The sequence below is a fragment of the Arvicanthis niloticus genome, chromosome 12 (assembly GCF_011762505.2).
Source record: "Arvicanthis niloticus isolate mArvNil1 chromosome 12, mArvNil1.pat.X, whole genome shotgun sequence".
NCBI lineage: Eukaryota > Metazoa > Chordata > Mammalia > Rodentia > Muridae > Arvicanthis > Arvicanthis niloticus.
The window spans coordinates 2,340,950-2,361,506 of record NC_047669.1 but is presented as its reverse complement, the minus strand read 5'-3'; the positions used below and the strand labels follow the sequence as shown (position 1 = coordinate 2,361,506).

The 20,557-nt window shown below is 42.1% G+C and overlaps 1 protein-coding gene across 1 annotated transcript; it reads left to right on the top strand.

The window, feature by feature from the left end:
* The first annotated feature begins 7,546 nt into the window (after positions 1–7,546).
* LOC117718150 (uncharacterized) lies at positions 7,547–14,905 on the top strand. Its single transcript, XM_076911172.1, has 5 exons — positions 7,547–7,739; positions 8,468–8,627; positions 9,553–9,684; positions 10,377–10,563; positions 13,290–14,905. The coding sequence occupies exons 1-5, from the start codon at positions 7,610–7,612 to the stop codon at positions 13,293–13,295; spliced, it is 615 nt and encodes a 204-aa protein (XP_076767287.1). The 5' UTR covers positions 7,547–7,609; the 3' UTR covers positions 13,296–14,905.
* Positions 14,906–20,557: the final 5,652 nt, after the last annotated feature.

The window sequence follows — 20,557 nt, the reverse complement described above, 5'->3', positions numbered from 1 at the left end:
TAACCATTTAGTGTGTGAATATGGATATGTCTATCTGTAGGTCTGAATACATGTGTGTATGTGTGTGTGTATCCATGTACTTTTGAGGACATTTGACCTCTTTGGACAGAAGATAATCCCCACGGATTTGTTGGATCTTGAATTAGCACACAGGCATGAAAGAGTTGGCTGAAAGAATCACACAATGGGCAACATATTACAGGAATAGCCTGCTCTAGACTTAATTCTTCTTCACAGAGCAGATATCAAATGCTTTATATATTATGCCAGAAGACAGCAATAAATTATCAAAAAGCATCCCTTAGGTCAACAAAGTGTATTCTATGAATTACCACACAATGTTAAACCCTGTGGGAAGTAACAATTACTTGGTTGGAAAATTTCAGGTAACTCCCTGACACTCAAGAACTATGTTGAGTTTTGTTAGAAAAGGTGAAGTCAACTTAAAGACATGTGCACTGAAGGCACCATTTCAAAACTATCCAGAGGCAGCATGATGAACTACATTCAGGGCAAAGATGATGCCTCCCAGACCCAGAAATTCTGATGAGATCCAGCTAAGAATAAAGGAATCATATATGGGATTCACTTGTGAATCATGTGACAGTACAACTGGACAACAACAACAAACATGACCTTCAGGGAGAACGACCTGAGCTTTCAACCAGTGTTGTATCTGCAGCTGATGAGGTTCATACATGAGCCTCAGGTGGCAAAAATATCAATGTGAAAGACAAATTCAACTTCTCAGATTAATCAATATTGCTGAATCTTGGTGGAAAACAGAACCTAATGTCACTACAAATTATTTACCATGCAGTCATGAATCCCACCAGAGAGAATAATGATAGATAGTATGTGGTTAATCTGAACCACAAGGATGTGTGCAAATGGTCTAAGTTGGGGGTGATGTGGTGTGCTAACAGTGTATAAGAGAGGAGGTTATGCTCTCTTTCAAGATGGGTACTCCTAAACTTATGGAGCATGAGTTATTGTGGACTCTTCTAGATACTTGCTGTCCATTGTATGTGGCATGAAGGATGTGTCCAGGATATGAAGTTCATCATCCACAATTAAGTTAAACCCAATGTCACAGACAGAACTTAGGATTCCTGCTCCACTCTTAAAACACCTTTGATAAATGATGACATATTAGAGTTTCAGAGGAATCATCTCAAAAGTGTAATTGTAAAACTTTCTGTGAAATAGCATTTCAGAGAATTCTGCTGCTACTGGTTAACTGCCACTATTCATTTCTCAATGTTATAGGTCTGGACCAGGTCATTATTAGACATACCTGTGTGGGAACAGTAAGAACTTGTATCATAGTTCAAGCTAAGAACCTAAGAAACTTCACTATTTGCAACTAATGTAAAAAGTGCCTACTTGGGAATAACAAAGCTTTAAGAGCATTAGGCTCAACAGCCATTCCACAGCTAAGGAAGCAATAGCATATCCAGGTCAGTGCTGCTGTGTGCTGGATGTGTCAGAAAAAGCAGGAGAGCTTTGTGTATCCAGGAAAAGCATCAAGAACACTTAGGATGCTAGAAATTATAGTCTATGTTATATTGTGTACATTATATTATATATTATGTTACAAAATTATTGGTGTACATCAAGAAGAAGTTCATCTTCTTAAGAGTAGAAATACTTGAGCAGAGGTAACATGAGGGTCCAGATAGGCAAGAGATTCTGTTTGTACACAGAGGTGTGCTGGATACCCCTCTTGCTGAGCTTGCACCAGACAGGGCTTCAGAGAAGGCAGAAGCACATCCATAGGGGCTCAGAACTCAGGAGAAAAAGTTCAAGAGTAAAAATTAATACTTGTTTTGATCTGCCATCTTTAGAGGAGATGAGTTAACTAAAATTAAAAGTTTTTGCGCAAATGATAAGTTTAATCATTAGCCTTGGGAAGGCTTCACCTAAAAAGCCCCCACAGAAGCATAAGAACCATTGTCCTGATAGGCTATTACCTCTGAAACTGCCTTGATACCCTGTCTTCAAGGCTGGCCACATGGTTTAGTTCAGTGCTGGGAAACTGCAGCAAGAGAATACTGCTCATCTTGATTGTTTGTTTGATTGTTTGTTTGATTGATTTTGTTTTGAGTTTGTTTGGTTTGGTTTGGGGTTTAGGCTTTTTGTTCCATTGGTTTGTGGCTTTGATATTTATTTTTCTTTCTTTTGTTCTGGTCATTATTTTGGTATTTTACTGTGGCTATATACACTGACTGTACTGATCTAGCTGATTAGAGATTCCTTTAAGCCCCTATTAATAGAAATGGCTATATTTTTGTGAATTAAAAAATCAGTTTCCAAGTCTTCACTTTTTGACCACTCTTGTCACAAGGTGTGTTGTCACACTCCTGTAGGCCCAGAATTCACAGACAGAGATGAATCTCTATGAGCTCCAGGCACCATGGGCTACATGGTGCATTCCCAGCCAGCCAGTTCTACACAGTAGTTTTTAGGGGGCATGGACATCATGACCTACTCTGTGGATACCCACTTAATGATGAAAAATGTATCCGTACCGTATCTTTTAGGTCATATACTTAGATACCCCTAAAATATGGTGCAGGCATTCACATGTTTCTGAACTAGTAATGCAGACCAAATTAGTGAGAGTCACAACTGTACTGTTCTAAAGCCTCTTAGGAAAGGAATATTCATTCTGGGTGTATACAAGAAACCAGGAAATCCAGAGCTATCTGCCTCTCATTTCCTTGAAATACAGCCTCGGGGATAACTGTAAACTTGAAGTGATTTCCCAGATTGAGACTTCCCAAATTTCCATGTTGAGAAAACCCAGACATGTTGAGACGTGGCTTTATTTTTATCTAATATTAGTGTGGCTACACATTTGGAGCTTTTAGGGTGTTGCTTGGTTTTGGAGGGTTGTTGTTTGTTTTCTTTTATTTATATGTAGCTCTCCCTGCTGGTTGTCTGTACACCACACACATGCAATTCCTCCCAAGGCCAGAAGAGGGCATGGCCTTCCACCTAGAGCCAGAGTAATGGGACTGTTAACTGCCCTCTGGGTACTATTGTGGATGGACAAATGCTCTTAATGAAGAGACTTCTCTCCAGTCCCTCCATTCGATCTTTGTCCTTCCAGACTTGTGTGGTTTCTCATTGAAAGAGATTACCCCAAACCAAAGATAGAAGTTACTGGAGACCTTTATTTAGGTACAGATGCCTGAAGATGGCATGCTAGTTTTCTTAGGTTACCAGGCACCCATGCAGTACTCTTGTGGGTTCAAGATTATGCCCTAGAATCACAGATTGTCAGGTTTGGAGGAGATCTGTCACCTCTCATGCCAGATAACCATGCAGATTAGGCATGGAATGGCTAATAATTAAATGCCCATTTGAATAGATCCTCTTGGGGGCAGAGGTGGAGGAAGGAATCACCATTTCAAGTCAGCTGACCAGTGTTGGGATGAAGCTTCAAACTATTCTGCCAGGATGGAGCCTGAAGCAGAGGTTACATGCCTCTAGTGGAGGACATGCCCGTGCAAATCTATGAAGGGAGAGTGAGCGATGGTTGATGTTGATCTTTAACCACCGTAGATTTCACAGTGTATTGAGGAAGTATTTCTTCCAGTGGATGCTTCAGTCTTGAGAAGTTCCGTTGGAACAGATCTGATTTCTGAGACTAACAGTGAGTCAGAAACTTCATGTGTGAAGGAACCAATCCCCTGACTCCCCAAACTGGTGCTGTCAAACCATGGCTTTTAAGCAGCAGCCTGAGAAGGATCGAGGGAGGGGGTTCAGTTACTCACTGTTGTTGGTCAACTCTTTCTAAGCTTATGCTGACACAGAGGGAACACCTGTAAACACACAGGAAACCAATCACCGTCATGTGATATAAGTCTTCTTGTCCATCTGTCCATTCTGTGGAAGGAACCTGGGGCTTACTTACTTGTAAGAGTCAGCACAGTGCTTGACTCTTGATGAATGCTACCAGCCAGGCAGATTAACCTGGCTCCCACTACTGCCATTTGTGTAGGTGAAAAACAGCTTGACATCTGCCTTTCATCGACTAAACTTTCCTGAGTATGCAGTGTGGACTGAGGCCTTTTTTTTTTTCTCATTCAGATAGACATCCCTAGTCTTGAAAGCACTCTGTCAGCCATTCTCAAGGACCAACCTTGTAGCAGCCAAACTGACTACTGAGTCTCATTTGACCTTTGCCTTGTAGCTGTTGTTGCAGATGAATGAAGTCACAGGCCTGGAATGTAACTCAGGTGAGTGTTCAGTGTTCAGTGTAGGGAATACCATGGCTGGGGGGAAGACAGGAGGAGTGGATGGTTCATGGAGCACCCTCATAGAGGCAGAGAGAGTGGGATGGGATAGGGGGGTTCCTAAGGGGAGGCCTAGAAATAGAAAACATTTGAAATGCAAACAAAAAATATCCAATTCTTAAAAAGAATTAAAAAAATAAACCAGATTCACTTAAGACTGATCTTCAAAGTCTATGGTGTCTTTCATGTTTCACCCAATGGCTTATTATTCACATTTTCTTATTGGGCTGCAACTATGATCTTGGTAAGAATCTGGTCTCTCTGATTCTCAGTCAGTTCTCTATTGTCACACACTTTTTGCGCTACCTCCATGCCCTGGGCCCTATTCATACCCTCAAATCTCTCTAAATTTTGGGACTTCTAATATTTGGGGAAACTGAGTGACATAAATCAATGTATGTTGAGCACTTGCCTGGTGTCCAGTGCATAGGGATCTATGGGTTTATAGATCTGATAAGCCTCTGGGAGGTACTTTAGGAAAGCAATAGTATGGTCTTAGGTCCCCCTTGTAACCTCACTTAACATTGCCAGCTTTGTGGGCTTCTATACTGCTGCTCTGAGAAGAGTTGGAAACTCCTGCAATAGAGGTCCAGTGTCCCATTACCTTTGTCATTGTCAGGATACTAGTGGGAGTAGGTTTGGTGGAAATATCCTCTCAAGAATATTCACAGAGTCAATGCTTCTTGTGGAGCATCTGAATGAAGTACCAAGTTCAAGGATAGTTCTGCATGAACTTCCCAAAGCCAGCAAAGTGGAGCAAGAAGAAAGCCAAGCAGAAGGCATCCACTACCATCGCCCTCAGCATCTTTCCTCAGGACAGGGTAACTTGGTTTGATAGAAGAAGGGAGGTCCTGAGAGATCTGGCCCTCATCTTCTCAGAGAAGGGGCCAGGTGTATTGGAAAAATGTGGGTGACAGGGGTGTATTGAGCAGCATGTAAACTGAATAAGTAAAAAATATTAATACAGAAATTATATTACATTTTAAACAGAATGGTAAAAATGTATTGCTCTACTAACTCTAGGGTGGATACACTGGCAAACACTTTAACATCTAGAGTGACTAGATGTTGTACATCAGGATACCTTTGTCATTTACATATACTATGTACACAGCAAAGATAAATAAAATGGAGGACTTGCAGCCCAATGGTCCATTGTTCCCCTCACATCCAAGTGACTCTGCTCACCTTTTCCAGAACTCTTGAGGCCTCTGTTCACCCAGGTCTCAAGGCTCATCCAAGATGCAGTCCTGAACCAGCCCTGGCCAAGTGTCCCTGGGTTCCTGGCAGATGTCTGCCTCAGGCTGCAGAGGCACTAGAGGGCCAGACATGGCCTTCAGAGAGCAGGCATTCTTTCAGCCATTCCAGGCCTTCTGCCACCCAAATGCAGACTTATGCAGAGACCTGTCATCTCAAAAACAATCTCTTAGGTAATCCAAAAATGGGATGCCATCCTATAGTCATGTTGTGTTGGGTAGACCATACAAGTTTACTAACATCTCTATGACTGTTTTCCTGACTTGAAATTGAATTTTGGGATGGATCATCTGTGGACTGGTTGCTAAGAATAAAATCATTGACTAACATGAATAATACAGCTTTACATACATGGGTTTAACATTCTAGGTGCAGTGTAGTTAGCTGCGGGAATTAAAAACCAAAACCAAACCAAACAACAGGAATACTAACCACAACAATTTTAAATAAAAACTGTTGAGTGCTGGGATGAAAGGCATGTATTAACAATGAACAGCTTTGTAGGTATTCATAATATAAAACAAACAGACATACACTCCTATTGCAGTTGTAGCAGTTGCAGCAGAGATTGCTGTGTGATATTGTGTGCTGCTTCCTTTCCTCAGATAGTTCAGGCCTCCAGTCCTGTACCAGGTGTGCTGGACATAAGAGTAGCCTAGTTGACCTGCCTGCTGCCATGGCATAATTCTGCAGCAACCCTTCGTTTGGTAAAAAGGAGTCTGAATCCAGTTGGCCCATTGTTGGGGCATCCAGGAACCTTCAGGGCAGGAAACAACCAAGACACCATCAGTGAAAGTTCAAAAGAGAAATCACACTGGGAAAACATGTGCCCTAATGGGAAGAAAAGGCCCTCAAACTTCTAATGCATCAACAATCTTCCCCTCTTCTATTGAACTTTGCATGGTGATATTGTGTGGCTCAAGGTGGTAGTAAAAGGCACATGTCACCCCGCAAAAGCCATACATGAAATCACTCTTACATCTGCGAAGTTATGTGGCATTATAGCACAGATTCAGCACATCCAGGATAAGAATGCAGAAGCCACAATGCCAAAGGGACTCCCTCCTGATCTTATGGACCCATTACAATTGAGGTTCAACCTGACCTCAGGCCATCCCACTCCCTGCTAGCCTCCTGATTCTTATGTGTGCTATGAGTACGGTGTCATGGTACAACCCCCAACATCCTCATGCCTAGACTTGGGAATTGAGGAAGACAGTTATTGGAGAAGTGACATCTATGTGGCTACAATGTAGTAGTGCACCGTCCAGGTTGACCTTTGCTCACTGACGGCCACTTATACAATTGTTTGTTTGTATTTGAGAAAGGAAGGATGTGCACCTTAATATTTTGAAAAAGGAAAAGTTTACAAATTTACACTTCCCCTGTAGTTGAGCCCCTATGTTCCAAAGAAATGGGAGCTTTCCTTGCAAAAGATAGGATTGTAAACCAGAGATTTTGTGAAACACATGCATGTGTATATGGAAACAATGCCCACTATGAAGGAATGGACATTAAGAAAATACTATCGATGTTTTATACAGTTAAAGGTATTGGAGAAAGTTATTGGCCTCTGGGAAACAGGGAAAACCCAGGGCAGTGGTCTGTATTTCATATGAATTGACTCAGGTGGTATATTTCTTATTGAGAACAATTTCCCACATCCATAGTCTCTAGAGATTTGGGTGCTAAAAAAGTTTTTTTACCCATGTCAGAGTTGGTTCTAACCAACTCCTTCCATCTGAAGCACTTCACTTGTCATGAAGCAGAGAGAAATATCTAACTTTGGATGGAGAGGTTGCCAAAGGGTATTCCCAGGGTCATATGAGAGACTCCAGGAAAGGGCACCCCAGAAATTTGACAATTTGGGGACAGCTAGTTAGCAGGTAGGTCATGGCAGTACCCAGTGACATCATCAGGAATGCCTTCCTTGGACATTCTCTTGTATCTAGGAGAGAAGTAGAATCTTCTATGATGTCACCTGTGTTGTGGTGACAACAACTGCCTGTGGGATATTTATTCAGTGCCTTTTGGGTTCACAAATAGGCATGTTTTCCAGGCTGCTTAGGCTATTTCGGAAAGAGAATGGCGATCAAGGAGAGACTACTCCGAGTAAGAAAGAAGCTGGCCTCCTGTCTTGTAAGAAAGGAAGAATGAAATCGTTCTGGGGAAGGCACAGTGAGTCCTGGGTAGAGTTGGGGAACTTTCTGGAAGAAATAGGCTTGAGCTGGGCCTTCCAGGAGTATACCTTACAAGCTGGAGCCTTGGAATTTCTCAATGGCAGAACAAGAGTCAAGAATTTCTGATTATTAGTTTGACAGAGAGCCAAGTACTGACAAGCCTGCAGCTACTTTTCTGGGAGCTATTTAATTTCATTTTGAGTGGCAAAGAATGCCAGGAGGAGGAACTATGAGATAACAGCGTGTCCGTTCCTGGTAGGAGTTGAAGCCCTTCATCCTCTAGATTACTACAGGTTAAAGGAGTCCCTGAGGACAAGAACAGAGAAGGATGCGACCCTGGTCATGTGTGGGGTCTCAGACACTTTGGGTTTCAACACACATGATTAGACCTTGATGGTGCTAAGCAATATGAACTCCAGGATTTACCTGCATCACATCTGATATGAGCTGACAATGATCCCTAAGTCTTTATGTCTGAGGTAGCTTATGGATTTCAGTGCATCATACTCTCTGTAATAGAGAGTGTGGCATATGTATGATGATTGTGGTTGGGAAGAGGGATATAGCTGAGCAGAACAGCTCAAAGATAGCTTTTCTGCTCCTTCTGGGATTCACCCTGTCTCTAGCTTTTCCTCTTCCTCACCCTTCTTTTGGGGGTAACAGAATGGTCTCTGCTGCCTCTGGGCCATCAACTCTGCAAATTCATTTGTGTTTATCTATCTCCAGGCTCTGCTAGGCAAACATCATCCCAGAATTCCACCATCAGTAACTGGAAAGAGATGACGAGATTGGAAGAACTGAAATTGAAGATCAAGAAGATGAGCTTTGAGGAGGAAGAAATTAGTGAAATGCTGAACCTGTACAATTATCATGATTTGAACTACAGGTAGTAATTATGCTCAGTCCCCTGTTGACTGTATTGTGCCCTCTCTATTAACCCAAGATTTCCTCTCATCAAAGGAGTGTGTCACCTCTAATCATGCATGTGAGAAAGTCCTGACTGGTGTTGAGTAGTAGGATACTTGACCTTGAGGTACTTGGAGTTTGATTGGTTCTGTCCACAGCTGGAAGGCCCTGGTCAGATTTGCTGCCTCTCCGTGTGTGAATGAAATTCTTGCAGGTTGTCCCTGCTTTACTCTGAGTTTGGTCCGTATACTCTGAGACTATGGATTTAGTTGGCATTCTAATTGTGTTTGTGGGTGGGTTGATGTATATGTGTGTGAATGTAGTTGTGTGTGTGTGCTGTTCAGGATCCGAGGCTCTGGGACCTTTGATGGGGTTTGAAGATTTGTCTGATGCACAGTTTTCAGGTCAGGATAGTGTTGAATCCATAGACACCCAAATTGTTCAACTGGGTACTTTGCTCCTTTTGTTTGCACTGGTGTCACATTGAAATCTCCTGGGGGAGGAAGTGTTATTAAGCTTCTCCCTGGAAATACTATTCTTGTCCTCTGAGAATTCATGTAATGATAGAAAACAAGGATTGAGAGGCCTGCCTTAAAAATAAAAGAAAAGTCATCAGAAAAATCTGTTGGGCCCAAGATCGTGGCAGAGATTAGGAGAAATTTCTCACAGAACTAGGGTATTCCTTCAGGCTCACACGAGATGCTCTTGGAGGTCTGCTCCCTCCATTTGGTCCCCTGGCTCTGCTGTCCTGTGCCAAGGATTATAAGTTGAATCAGCACCAGTAGGCCCCATGTCCAAAGAGCAAGGATCCGGCATATATTATTGGCTGGGGTAGTCCAGGATACAGCCGTTCTGCACATGACCCTTACAGAAATATTTGCTCCGTGTGCCATGCCTTAACACAGGATGAACATCGAATTCAACATCATTAAAAATCAACACGAAAAGACCATTATGAATATCCAGAGAATGACTGAGTCAATAAGGGATGCCATGGAGAAATACAATGAGCTCATAGAAGAAAACCATTCCTACAGGTGAGTGACTGACACAGCTGAGACCCCAGCACTGGGCAGGGAACGCTTCTGTCCTTCTAGGACTTTGAACAAAAGCAAGGGCTGTGATTCTATACTAACTGTTTCTTAACAGGAACCCTGCCTTGAGGCAAGGGTCATGGTTTTGTACCTCTTGGACTCAGGTGTCCTAAGTCTGAAGAGTGTAGAAGTGTATAAGTTTGTAAGACCTTTCAGTCTTTATTCTTCCAAATTCAGGATCCTCTAGATAGAAAACATTTCCACCTCGATGGGAATATCAAGCAACACTGAACCTCTATGGCTCTGACAAGAGATTTAAAGATCTGGGATCCATGACAAAAATGGAAAGAGTGTATTCCTGTTGGGTCATCTCCCCTCTGTCAGAGGGGAATTGCCCTCTACCTGCTGATGGTTTTCTAGTACCAGGGACACATAAGCACCCATGAGGAACATTTCATCCTCCCTGAGGGACATAAACCCTCTTGCTGTCAGGCCTTACAGAAGTACTTTCAGTCAGGTGGATGTGGCTGGTCTCTGGATTTGACCTGCCTCTAACTGGTGCTGATATGTATCCTGGGGACTCTAGTCTGAGGTTGTCTAGGGACCAGGACACTTGTAGGGATGATGGTACTGGGAGGAGTGACAGGCAAATGGAAGCTGGCTGGGAATCACCATTTTGTTTGTTTGTGGTTCAGCACCAGGCACTGCCAACTCCTGAGAGAATGTTCTCAACTGAAAGACAATGTCAGGATATTGCTGCAGAGCGGGAACAGAAATCTGCTGGTGGAGCAGAGTGAACCACAAGTGTCCTATGGAGAAGATAGGAGCTTCTGTGAGGAGGCCAACAAGAACATCTATGTCCCAAGTGCCAAGCACCAGCAGGTAGGATGAAACATCAGAGGCAGAGTGCCCTCATGTCTAACCAGAAACGTGGACAAACCAGTGTCACTCACTTGAATCATCTGCTTTGCCTAGCCTAAATTACCTTTTCTTCAAACATGACAGATTCCTTATGGTTTTCTGCTCACTTATAATTTTTGGTGTTTCTCTCTCTCTCTCTCTCTCTCTCTCTCTCTCTCTCTCTCTCTCTCTCTCTCTGTGTGTGTGTGTGTGTGTGTGTGTGGTGTTTGTGGTGTGTAGTGTGATACTTGTGCATCTATGTTTTATTTGGACCAGCTATGGATAAGTGTGTTTGTACTAATATTTTGTGTTTGTTTAATGCAAGGTGATTTTGCAAGTGTTTTTTTTTTTGGTATGGGTGTTTGTATATACAACAGTGTGTGTATGTGTGTGTGTGTGTGTGTGTGTGTGTGGTGTTAATGTGTGTATCTCTCTCTATTTCTGTGTGTGTGTCTTTGTTCAGACATGCACCTGTGTGTGTCTCTAGATGCCAAGTTTAATGAGAGAAGCAATCTGAGATTTCAGTTTGCTTCCACGAAATATCAAATACAACAGTCCAATTATTCTGCAATTGAACCTAGCTCCCAAGAGAAACAGAACACAAAAGACTCTTGTAAAGTCAGATTTTCAAATGATTAGCATCAAACTGTTGATTCTCATTGAAGTCCTTTGGACCAAATCAAAAGAATATGGTGCATGGAGTTAAGGGGGAGGTTGCTGTATAAAATCCATGTGTTTATGTCCCTTTTCTGTTCTTGGTGAATTGTCAAGGCCCACTGGAATGTCAGGTGGCTCACTGTGCCTTCTTAGCATTCCAGGTTGTTTTCCTCATTGTCTGCTACCATTTATTTTCAAGCTACCTCTACTCAGTAAATTTTGCCTTCGAGTTTGTTTTGGATTTTATTCCTTGAGAGATTGAGTTGCTTGAAGCTGTATCTGCATCCAGCAGAAGCCCCAGAGCTGTGGTGCAAGAACAGGGCTGCTTCAGGAGCCACTTGCAGGTCATGATACTCTAAAGCACCCAACCAATGTTATCTGTGTAGCATTCTGCAACTGCTGTTATTCAAAATCGCTTTCTCTGAGTTAAAATCAGTCTCAATGTGGGTTGGGAGTCATGAGGAATTTTAGACAGGTCTGGTAGTCTAGCATTCGGTAGGTCTGTGAGAAGGCTTGTTCAGAAAGTGGAAATGAAGTCCTATTTACTCAGTGATTTAAGAACAAGCAGTAGAAGTAGACAGAGCAACTAGGACACATCAGGGTTGTAGTGGTCTGCAGAGCAGTCCTGAAGGAGAAACTATCCAGATGTCTGTCAGGTAAAGAGTGAAAATGTACCATTTGGTGCAGTCCTTCCATGGACTATTGCTCAGTGTGAGATAATCCAAACAAGCATTTGGCATTTCAACTAGTCAGCCTTATCTTGCTCAAAATATCCCTGACACAGTCAAATTATGGGAGAAATTTGTACATTTCTATCCTAGTTATGGGGAATTCTTATTATTCTGGGCTCATAGCTTTGGACACCAAGTTGGTCAGGCTATGGTAAAGGGAGCTCCTATTGGAAGAAGCTGTTTACTTGGGGTCAAGTCTGAAACAGTGAACAAGAAAAAGAAGCTAGTCTACCACCAACATGTGATCCTTAGCTGGGAAACAAACCTACTCTACACAGCCTTGGGAACTTGCTAAGGCAGATTAGAGAATAGGCCAAGAAGCCTGATTCCAAGTTAGGTTTAAGAGAGGAAAGCATATCACTGACTGCACTGTCCATATGCTATACCACTATGTACCTATCCCAGTCAAGATTTGATATTTTTATACCTGGAAATATAATGGTAGATTTTTTTTTTTTTTTTTTTTTTTTTTTTTTGGCTTTTCGAGACAGGATTTCTCTGTGTAGCCCTAGCTGTTCTGGAACTCACTCTGTAGACCAGGCTGGCCTCGAACTCAGAAATCCGCCTGCCTCTGCCTCCCAAGTGCTGGGATTAAAGGCATGCGCCACCACTGCCCAGCAACTGGTAGATTTTTTTTATTAACAATAACTGGGACACTAAACCGGTTACTGCAATATACTATGCTGATAATGTGTGAACAAAAATATTTTGTGTGTTTGAGAGTGTGCCCTACAAAACCCATAGACATAGAGCTGTATGTTCTGTTTCTTCATGACCACCACCTTATAGTTCAGTGTCTAGCCTTGGGAGTATTTTTCTTTAACACACTCTTGCTGATTATAGGACCAGGGCAGTGCCCATGGATTTCATGGGATATGGTTTCTCTGGGTATTTGCAGATGAAAGGATTGACAAGTGGAACACAGGCAGGTTCCTGCACTGGAGAAATAATCAAAGCCTTCACTTAAATTCTTGACAGGTTCCTTATAAGACATCTACATGGTTTTCTAGGTAGCTCTCATCTCTCTTGATCTCAGATTCAGACATTGCTACAATGTTACTACTCAATATAATATACCTGGACTACTGGAGAAATATAATGTTTTTTAAACTCCAGTACAGTGTGTAGTTCACAGTTCAGTTTCTAGCAGTTTTTAAAAGCTGAGAAAACAATAAAGCCCAGGTGCTCTATGACACTTGGGGATCAAGGAATGGCCTCAGCTGATGGGTCATGCTGGACTGTCCAGATGAATAGAACTGGTGTTGGAGGGAGAGCTGAACTGACAAATCCTTACCAGGCCTTTGGCCCTTCCTTCCATAGGTCTAAAATGCTGCAGCAGAAACTCAAACATGCCACAGACCAGGACAAGATCTCCCACCAAGAGAACTGCTGTGTGAGGTGCACTGAGTGTGAGCAGCAAATGCACCACTATGACATCTCATCCCTAATCACCATGGCAATCGTGGGCTGCAGTTTCTTCTTTATATTGCTTTCCTTTTTGATAATTTAATTTTTTTCCCTTAATTTCCTTAATTTAATCTAGCCACTAGCCCAGCAAGAGTGCACATTTGGAGGAATTCAGGGCAGTGCTGAGGCACGTCAAGAACTGCTGGGCATCCAGGAAGAGTCAGAGTGTACATTTTTTTTCTTGCCCTGATGAAGAATAACTTCATGGATATCTGTCAACAAACTTGCAGACTTTGAGACAAAAACTGTAACATGTCTTATGCTCAGTCTTGGGAGGACATATCCTTCAAACACAGACTCCAAAAAAAGAAGACTTGTTTACATTTCTCTTGAAAAGATTATTTCCATCAGTAACTGCTTTCCTACTATGTTGCCAAGGCCAGCCACAGGCTGTAAGTCTGTGCTGCAAAATGAGCAGCCAAAGACTGCTGCTTCCCACAGTTCTGGAGTTTAGATTTTGGTTTGAGTTTTTCTAACTTTGCGTATTTGGTTTTTCTTGTTTTCATTTGAATTTTTTTTATTGATTTGTTGTTGTTTTGTTCTTGTAATTGATTTGATATTTTGATAAGGCTATACACTGTACATATTGACTGCTTGGTTTCAGTCACTTTTGAGTAAATTGAATGTATTCTTATGAAAGAAAGAGTGATCTTTTAACTCTTCACTTATAAGAATTTTCTGTATTCAGGTGTGGTGTCACCATATTGAAATTCCACACCTATTAGACAGAGATGGTTGTCTAAATTCTCCCAGGGCTTGGGCTTCTTAATTACTTCCTGATCTGGTCTATCCAGGTCACTCAACAGGATCTAGCAAGAGAGAGAGAGTGGGGATGGAGACAAGACGGAGACTCTTATCAAGTCCCATTTATTGCAAGGAAATTCTGGGTATTTATATGAATGACCACGTGGCTTGCAGCCATGGACAAGCAGAGGAACACAGCGGAAGGTGCTGTTCATGTGTGCCTTGCAGCTGGGGACACTAAACAGCAAAACAAGATATGTGAGCAAAACAAGATGTTTATCAGAGTGTGCTCAGCTGTTGTAGGCTGTTTGCAAAACCAGTCTCTTGTGTTGGTATATTGCTCAGATGGCTGCAAAGAGGGTAGCCACTTTCTGCTAGTAGTTGGCTCCCAACAACTTCCGAGACAGACTGAGCTACAAAGGTGTTGGGAGCCCACTCCTAGCAGAAAGCAGCTATCCTCTTTGCAGCCCTCTTGGGCCATATATATGTAGGTTGATCCTTGTCCAGCCTGAATAAAGACTTGTTTTTCTAGGCTGATATTTTTGCAAGCAGCCCACAACCACTGAGCACACTCTGAGAATCATGTTGTTTTCCTCAGACATAGCCTGGACTTGTTGTTTAGTGTCCCCAGCTTTTAGGCACTAGTGGTTAAGTGTCTCCAGCTGCACTCCCCTGCTTGTGCTTATATACCCATAATTGTATTTCAATAAAAGAGACTTGATCAGAAAACTGTCTTGTCTTCATTCTTTGTGTCACTTGCCCCTGAATCCCCACTTTCTCCCTTGCAGACCCCATTGATTGACCCTCAGGGTGTGTCTCCAGTCATCCAATGTGGGGCAGTGAGAACAAGAGGCTCCTTGAGGGACATTATTGAAAGAAGGGTCTTCGACAGGAAATTCAAAAGTGTAACAAAGGTGGTCTCTGCTGGAACCTGCTGTACTGACACTGGTAAGTCATAGTATGAAAATGGGGCAAGAAAAAGTCAGCATGAACTATATGTGGATCAGATGAGGAACGCTTTAAAGACGCAAGGAGTAAGGGTGAAACTCAGCACTTGTTATTTTTTTTTTATTTCATTAAAGACTTATGTCTGTGGATTCCTCAAGAAGGAACCACTGATGAGAAAAGATGTCATAGAGTTTGAGATGCACTTAAAGAATTTTTCAGCTCATTTGGGCCTGAGAAGGTCCCAGTTACTGCCTTTACATAATGGAACTTTAGAAATGAAATGATCTCACAAAGTGTCTGTCGATAGTGGTGGTGGTTGAAGAGGGTGAAAAAAAATTAGAACAGTGAAAAGAAAGAAAAAAAAAGGAAAGAAAAAAAGGTTGATTCTTCCAAGGAAGATATAGATTTAATTTCTCTAGATAGTGATGACGATCAGGGAGGGACCTCTCCAAGGTCATCCAGTAGGCCCCAAAATTTGGATCAGACTTTAGAGACAGAGAATCCAAGGTGGAAGGAAGCCAAACCAAGTAGAGTCCCTCAGCCCAAAGAGAGAAATGACTCAGCCATTCAAAAGAAAAGATAAAATGCATATACCCAAAATTGAAATCCAAAATAAGACCAAAGGATGATAACTATTTGTCTGAGTCAGACTCGGATAAGTTGAACTCAGGTACTGAGTCACCTTCAATGCTGTTCTTATTCTTCCCAACCGCTTTGACCAGCCATGTCTTTTGTGCTTCCACATGAACTTTAAAATTGTTTTCTAATTCTGTGAAGAATAAAAATTGGCATCTTATTCATATTACATTTTGATTATAGATTACTTTTTATAGAATGATCATTTTCAAATATTAATCTTACCAATCTCCAGTTGTGGGAGATCGTTCTATGTTCTAGTGTGGTCTTCAATTTCTTCAGTGTTTTAGTGTTCATTTCAGATGTCTTTTATGTCCTTGGTTAGGTTGACTCCAAAATATTCTCTTCTTTAGGCTGTTGTGAATGGTTTTGTTTCCTTGATTTTTTTCCTGAGTATATTTATCAGTATATTATACTATGGTAAAAGTGTAACATCTACCTGTAGGGGGCAGTTCTGGTGTTAAGGTCCTGTTCTCAATTGTTTCTTGACCTGTCAGTAAAAAAAAGCCATGGGCTAATTGCTGGGCAGAAGGTACAGGTCACTGGAAGAAATGTGGACCAAAGGAAGGGGTGTGAGAATTGGAGAAAGAAGAAAAATGCAGCAGTGTGAGGTATCAAAAAATGGCCACAGAGTCTGCTCCTACAGGCAGGTGGTCAGGGGCATTTAGCAGGTGACAGATGTGACTGAAAGTTAAAATATAGGGGAGGTGGAAGTGGTGGACATAAATTGACAAAGACACCCTTTTCCAGTCTGGAGATAATACAACCCCAAGAGGACAAGTAGAACATGAACAACAGTGTGTGTGTGTGTGTGTGTGTGTGTGTGTGTGTGAATGTGAGTGTGAATGTGTGTGTGTTTGTGTGTGTCTGTGTCTGTCTGTGTCTGTGTGTGTGTATGTGTGTGTGTGTGTGTGTGTGTCTGTCTGTCTGTCTGTCTGTCTGTATTTTAGCCTCAGATTTAAGGGTAGCTAGGAGGGTCCTGGTATCAGAGTCACTTCCCAGAGTAAAGGCAGAAGGTAGAGCAAAGATTCAGGCAACATCTACCATCCCTCTCCCTTGCTAGGTTTGAGCTGAAACATTCACCCCACAGTCCTGTGTCCTCTGCTGCAGGCTCCACGCCCCCTGGACTTGTCTGAAGCTTAACCTAACACTGCTTTGATGACACTGCGACATGATTTATTTACCACTTCCAACCCTCAGAGATTTCTCAATTCTGCAATTCATCTGATAAACCCTAATCTGCACTGTCATGCAGGATGAGACATGAAAGATCTGCTCCAACCCTGACAATAAGAGATCCTGAGGCATGATCAGAAACCCACTCTAATGCCCTACATGGAGGCCTCAAGTTTAAACACTCAACATGCTTGTCCCAAGTATGTAACCCTATAGGTCTCAAGAAACTTCTCTCTTTGGTTGCGTGTGATCCAGTGCAAGTAATACATCACACAAGGAAGGAGAAAAGTCCAGGCAGGGGCTGGATAGATGGCTTATCCATTTGAGAATTTGTTTCTCAGCGGACCTTAAGAGTAATGATTAACAATCCTCTGTCACTTCAGTTCCAGGTGGAATCCACTGACCTCTTCTGGCCTTAAGAGACTTGCATGCATGTAGTGTACAGACACACAGCAGGTAAAACACCCATACATATAAAAGAAATAATGCAAAGACAGAAACAACACCCTAACCAAATTTTTTAAAAAAGCATCAAATACATTGTCCAGGCCAAGAGAACAAAAATCATCATCAGTAGAACAACATCACCACCAAAACAAAACAAACAAACAAACAAACAAACAAAAACCCAACATCTTCCAATAGGTCTTGGAATTCATGATCTCTGCTGTGCAGTTTTAAGTGATGCTAGTTTTCAAGGAAACAAGAGGCATACAGCTCTGTGGTTACTAAATTCTTTGATATTCCCTTAGTGAATAATTTTATTTCTTGGGATGTATTAGAGAAACACTCTTGTGTTTCTCCTCTGTTTGTTCATCATGAGCATCCACAGAGTAGTGCATTTTAACATAGCTGAATTTATGACCACCAAGATACAGCATGGATGTGTTTTTCATCATGAAGTTGGGATCCACAGAGTTTGACACACTATCCACATCATAAGCATAATTCTTTGTGTAGATCTGACTGGTTGGGAACTAATAACAAAGCCTAAGCCATTTTACATTTGAAGAGGTCCATTCCTACCTGATACTTCTACTGTTACAATACTGTGAACCACACACGAATACAGACAATTTTTATGAGATAAAAATTAGAGATGGCTTTTTTATTCATTAAAATATATTAATTTTATTCAATACCAGCTTAAAGTGGAGGAGTCAAAGTATACATTACACAGCCTTAGCAAAACAGCAAATTACAGTAACAAAAAATAATAACAAAACTTCAAATGAAAAGAAAGAAAACCATGTACTCAAGGCAATCAAAACTCTAACCAAAATCAAAACACAATTATTAAGCTAAGCAGCATTCCCTTGCTGTAGAATTTGCTGCACTAACCTATAGCCTCTTGCTGGCCTTGGAAATATAGTACAAAGGCAGTCAGCAATGGAAACAATCTCTTCAAGATGAATGTAGGTATGCCCCATTGGGGTGGGGGTTTGCTGTTGGACAATTTCTTCCGAGGCAAAGCATGAGTCATGTTACAGACAATACCTCAAAGTCTTTAAAATTTGCTTGGCTGATCTCCCTGAAATTATTGTAAATGACTCAAGAGGACAAGCAAAATTTACATTTTGAGGCTCCTCCTGGATGACCAGCAGATCTTCATGTCCCCCAGCACTTCTTTGAAGCCTTCCATACATGCACTCTTGCTGGACCATAGTCTAGACAAAAATAAAGGCCTTGTGACATATAGGAACCCAAAGAAAGGAAGAAAGTGCAGCCCAAGATTGCCATAGTTATAGGGATGAGATGCAATGGTGGTTCACTTGCTTTGCACACTCAGTGCTCCTGGTGAGGAGTTGTGTCTGAGGGAGATCTTGACCTGTTCTGTGCCCTATTTGAGCTTCTGTTGAAATATTTCAGACCTAGGGGAGGAAGATACAAAGGCCTGGTGAAGTCAGCTATCCAGCAAACACCAGGTTGTTGAGGACCACACTCTGCCTCACACTTTGGGGCTACTATGTTGCTGTCCGCACTCCCCCACGCTTTGGGGCTAAGTGCTTTGGTCAAGAGAGAGAGAGAGCTGGGATGGAGGGGCAAGAGATTCGAAGAATGGAGACAAGATCGGGTGTGTGGTCAAGTCTGGTTACTCCTTTATTTCCCCTATTCACTCCTATCGACTCTATTACAAGAAAATCCTGGGTATTTATAAGCACAAGCAGGGGAACACAGGTGAAGACATTTTACCACGTGCACTATGCAGCTGGGATCACTAAACAGCAAAACAAGCTATGTGGGATAAACAAGATGTTTCAGCTATTGTAGGCTTTTGAAAAACAAGTCTCTCATCAGGGTATATGGTTCCAGATGGTTGCAAAGTTGATCTAGCTGCTTTCTGCTAAAGTCGGCTCCCAACATATAATGAATTGAAAAATAACTGTAGCAATGTGTGAATTGAACACTATACAGAGGCCTTCAAGGGAGCCTAGCCACCATTGAAGTGAAGGCTGTTATTATATCTGGAGTGCAGGAACCTGCCTGGGTTTCTCTTGTGAAACCCTCCATCTGTGAATCCCCAGAGAATCCATCTCCCAGGAAATCCATGCCCACTGAAGAGATACTATAATCAGCAAGAGTGTGCAGCATGCAAATCTTCCCAAGGGAAAGCATTGAAATGTAAAAGAGATATTAATGAAGAAAAAACGATACCACTATGTTTATAGCTATTCTAGAATTATTTGTGGGGATACTGTGGACCCCTACTTCTTGTTCTGTGGCTTGTCCTGCAGGGCAGTAAACAGGGTCTGGGAGATCACCTGAAAGAGAGAAGGGGCGAAAACAGCCAAATGCAAAGGAAGATATTCCTATAGTCTGATCAAATCCTAATTTTTACTTTTTCACACAGTGGTTATAAACACATAAAGACAGAATGTGGGAAAGGGGAAGGTGCAGGACTGTAATTTTCAGGGGGAGTACAGGGTATCAGCCGGGTGAAGGTTCAGGGAACAGGCCACTATGACTGTCTGTATTCACTTGTCCTTATCTAAGTTGGTACTATATAACAAGGGTACCTGTCCACAATGTCTATGACTATCCAGGCTGGTAAATTTCCACCAATACTACTTGTTTACAAGATCTTACAGCCATCTGTTCTGTGTTTGTCCACAGAAACCAGGACTTTGTGTTAGCAGGCTGACTTAGACCTATGGCTGATTTTAGGCATTCAGTGTATAAGCAAGGCTGCCCCTGACATCTCCTCCATTCTCTAAGTATAGAAAGACCATGGCAATTCCAATGTTGCAAAGGCAGGGATAGAGGCCTGACCTCCAGTAATTAAAGGGGACCTTGTAATGGCTCCAGTCCTCCTGTCATTGTTCAGTGAGGCATGAGGGCCATACCCATCCTGGAGAGGGGATACTTTTGACATTAATCCCTATGCAATCAGGCTTGTCCCTCAGGGAACCCAGAAAGATATTTTTAATTTTTATTTATATTCCCTTGCAGTGCTTAGCCTTGCAGCCTAAGCAAGAATTTAGATCACCAGTCAGAGGGGGTTCTGGGTGGCCCCTCTCTGTTTGGTCTAGGGGTGGGAGTCCCCTCTTTTAGGTTGAGTAGAGAATACCCTGAATACTGCAACAACCTCATCCTGTGTCTCATGGTCTTCCATAGCT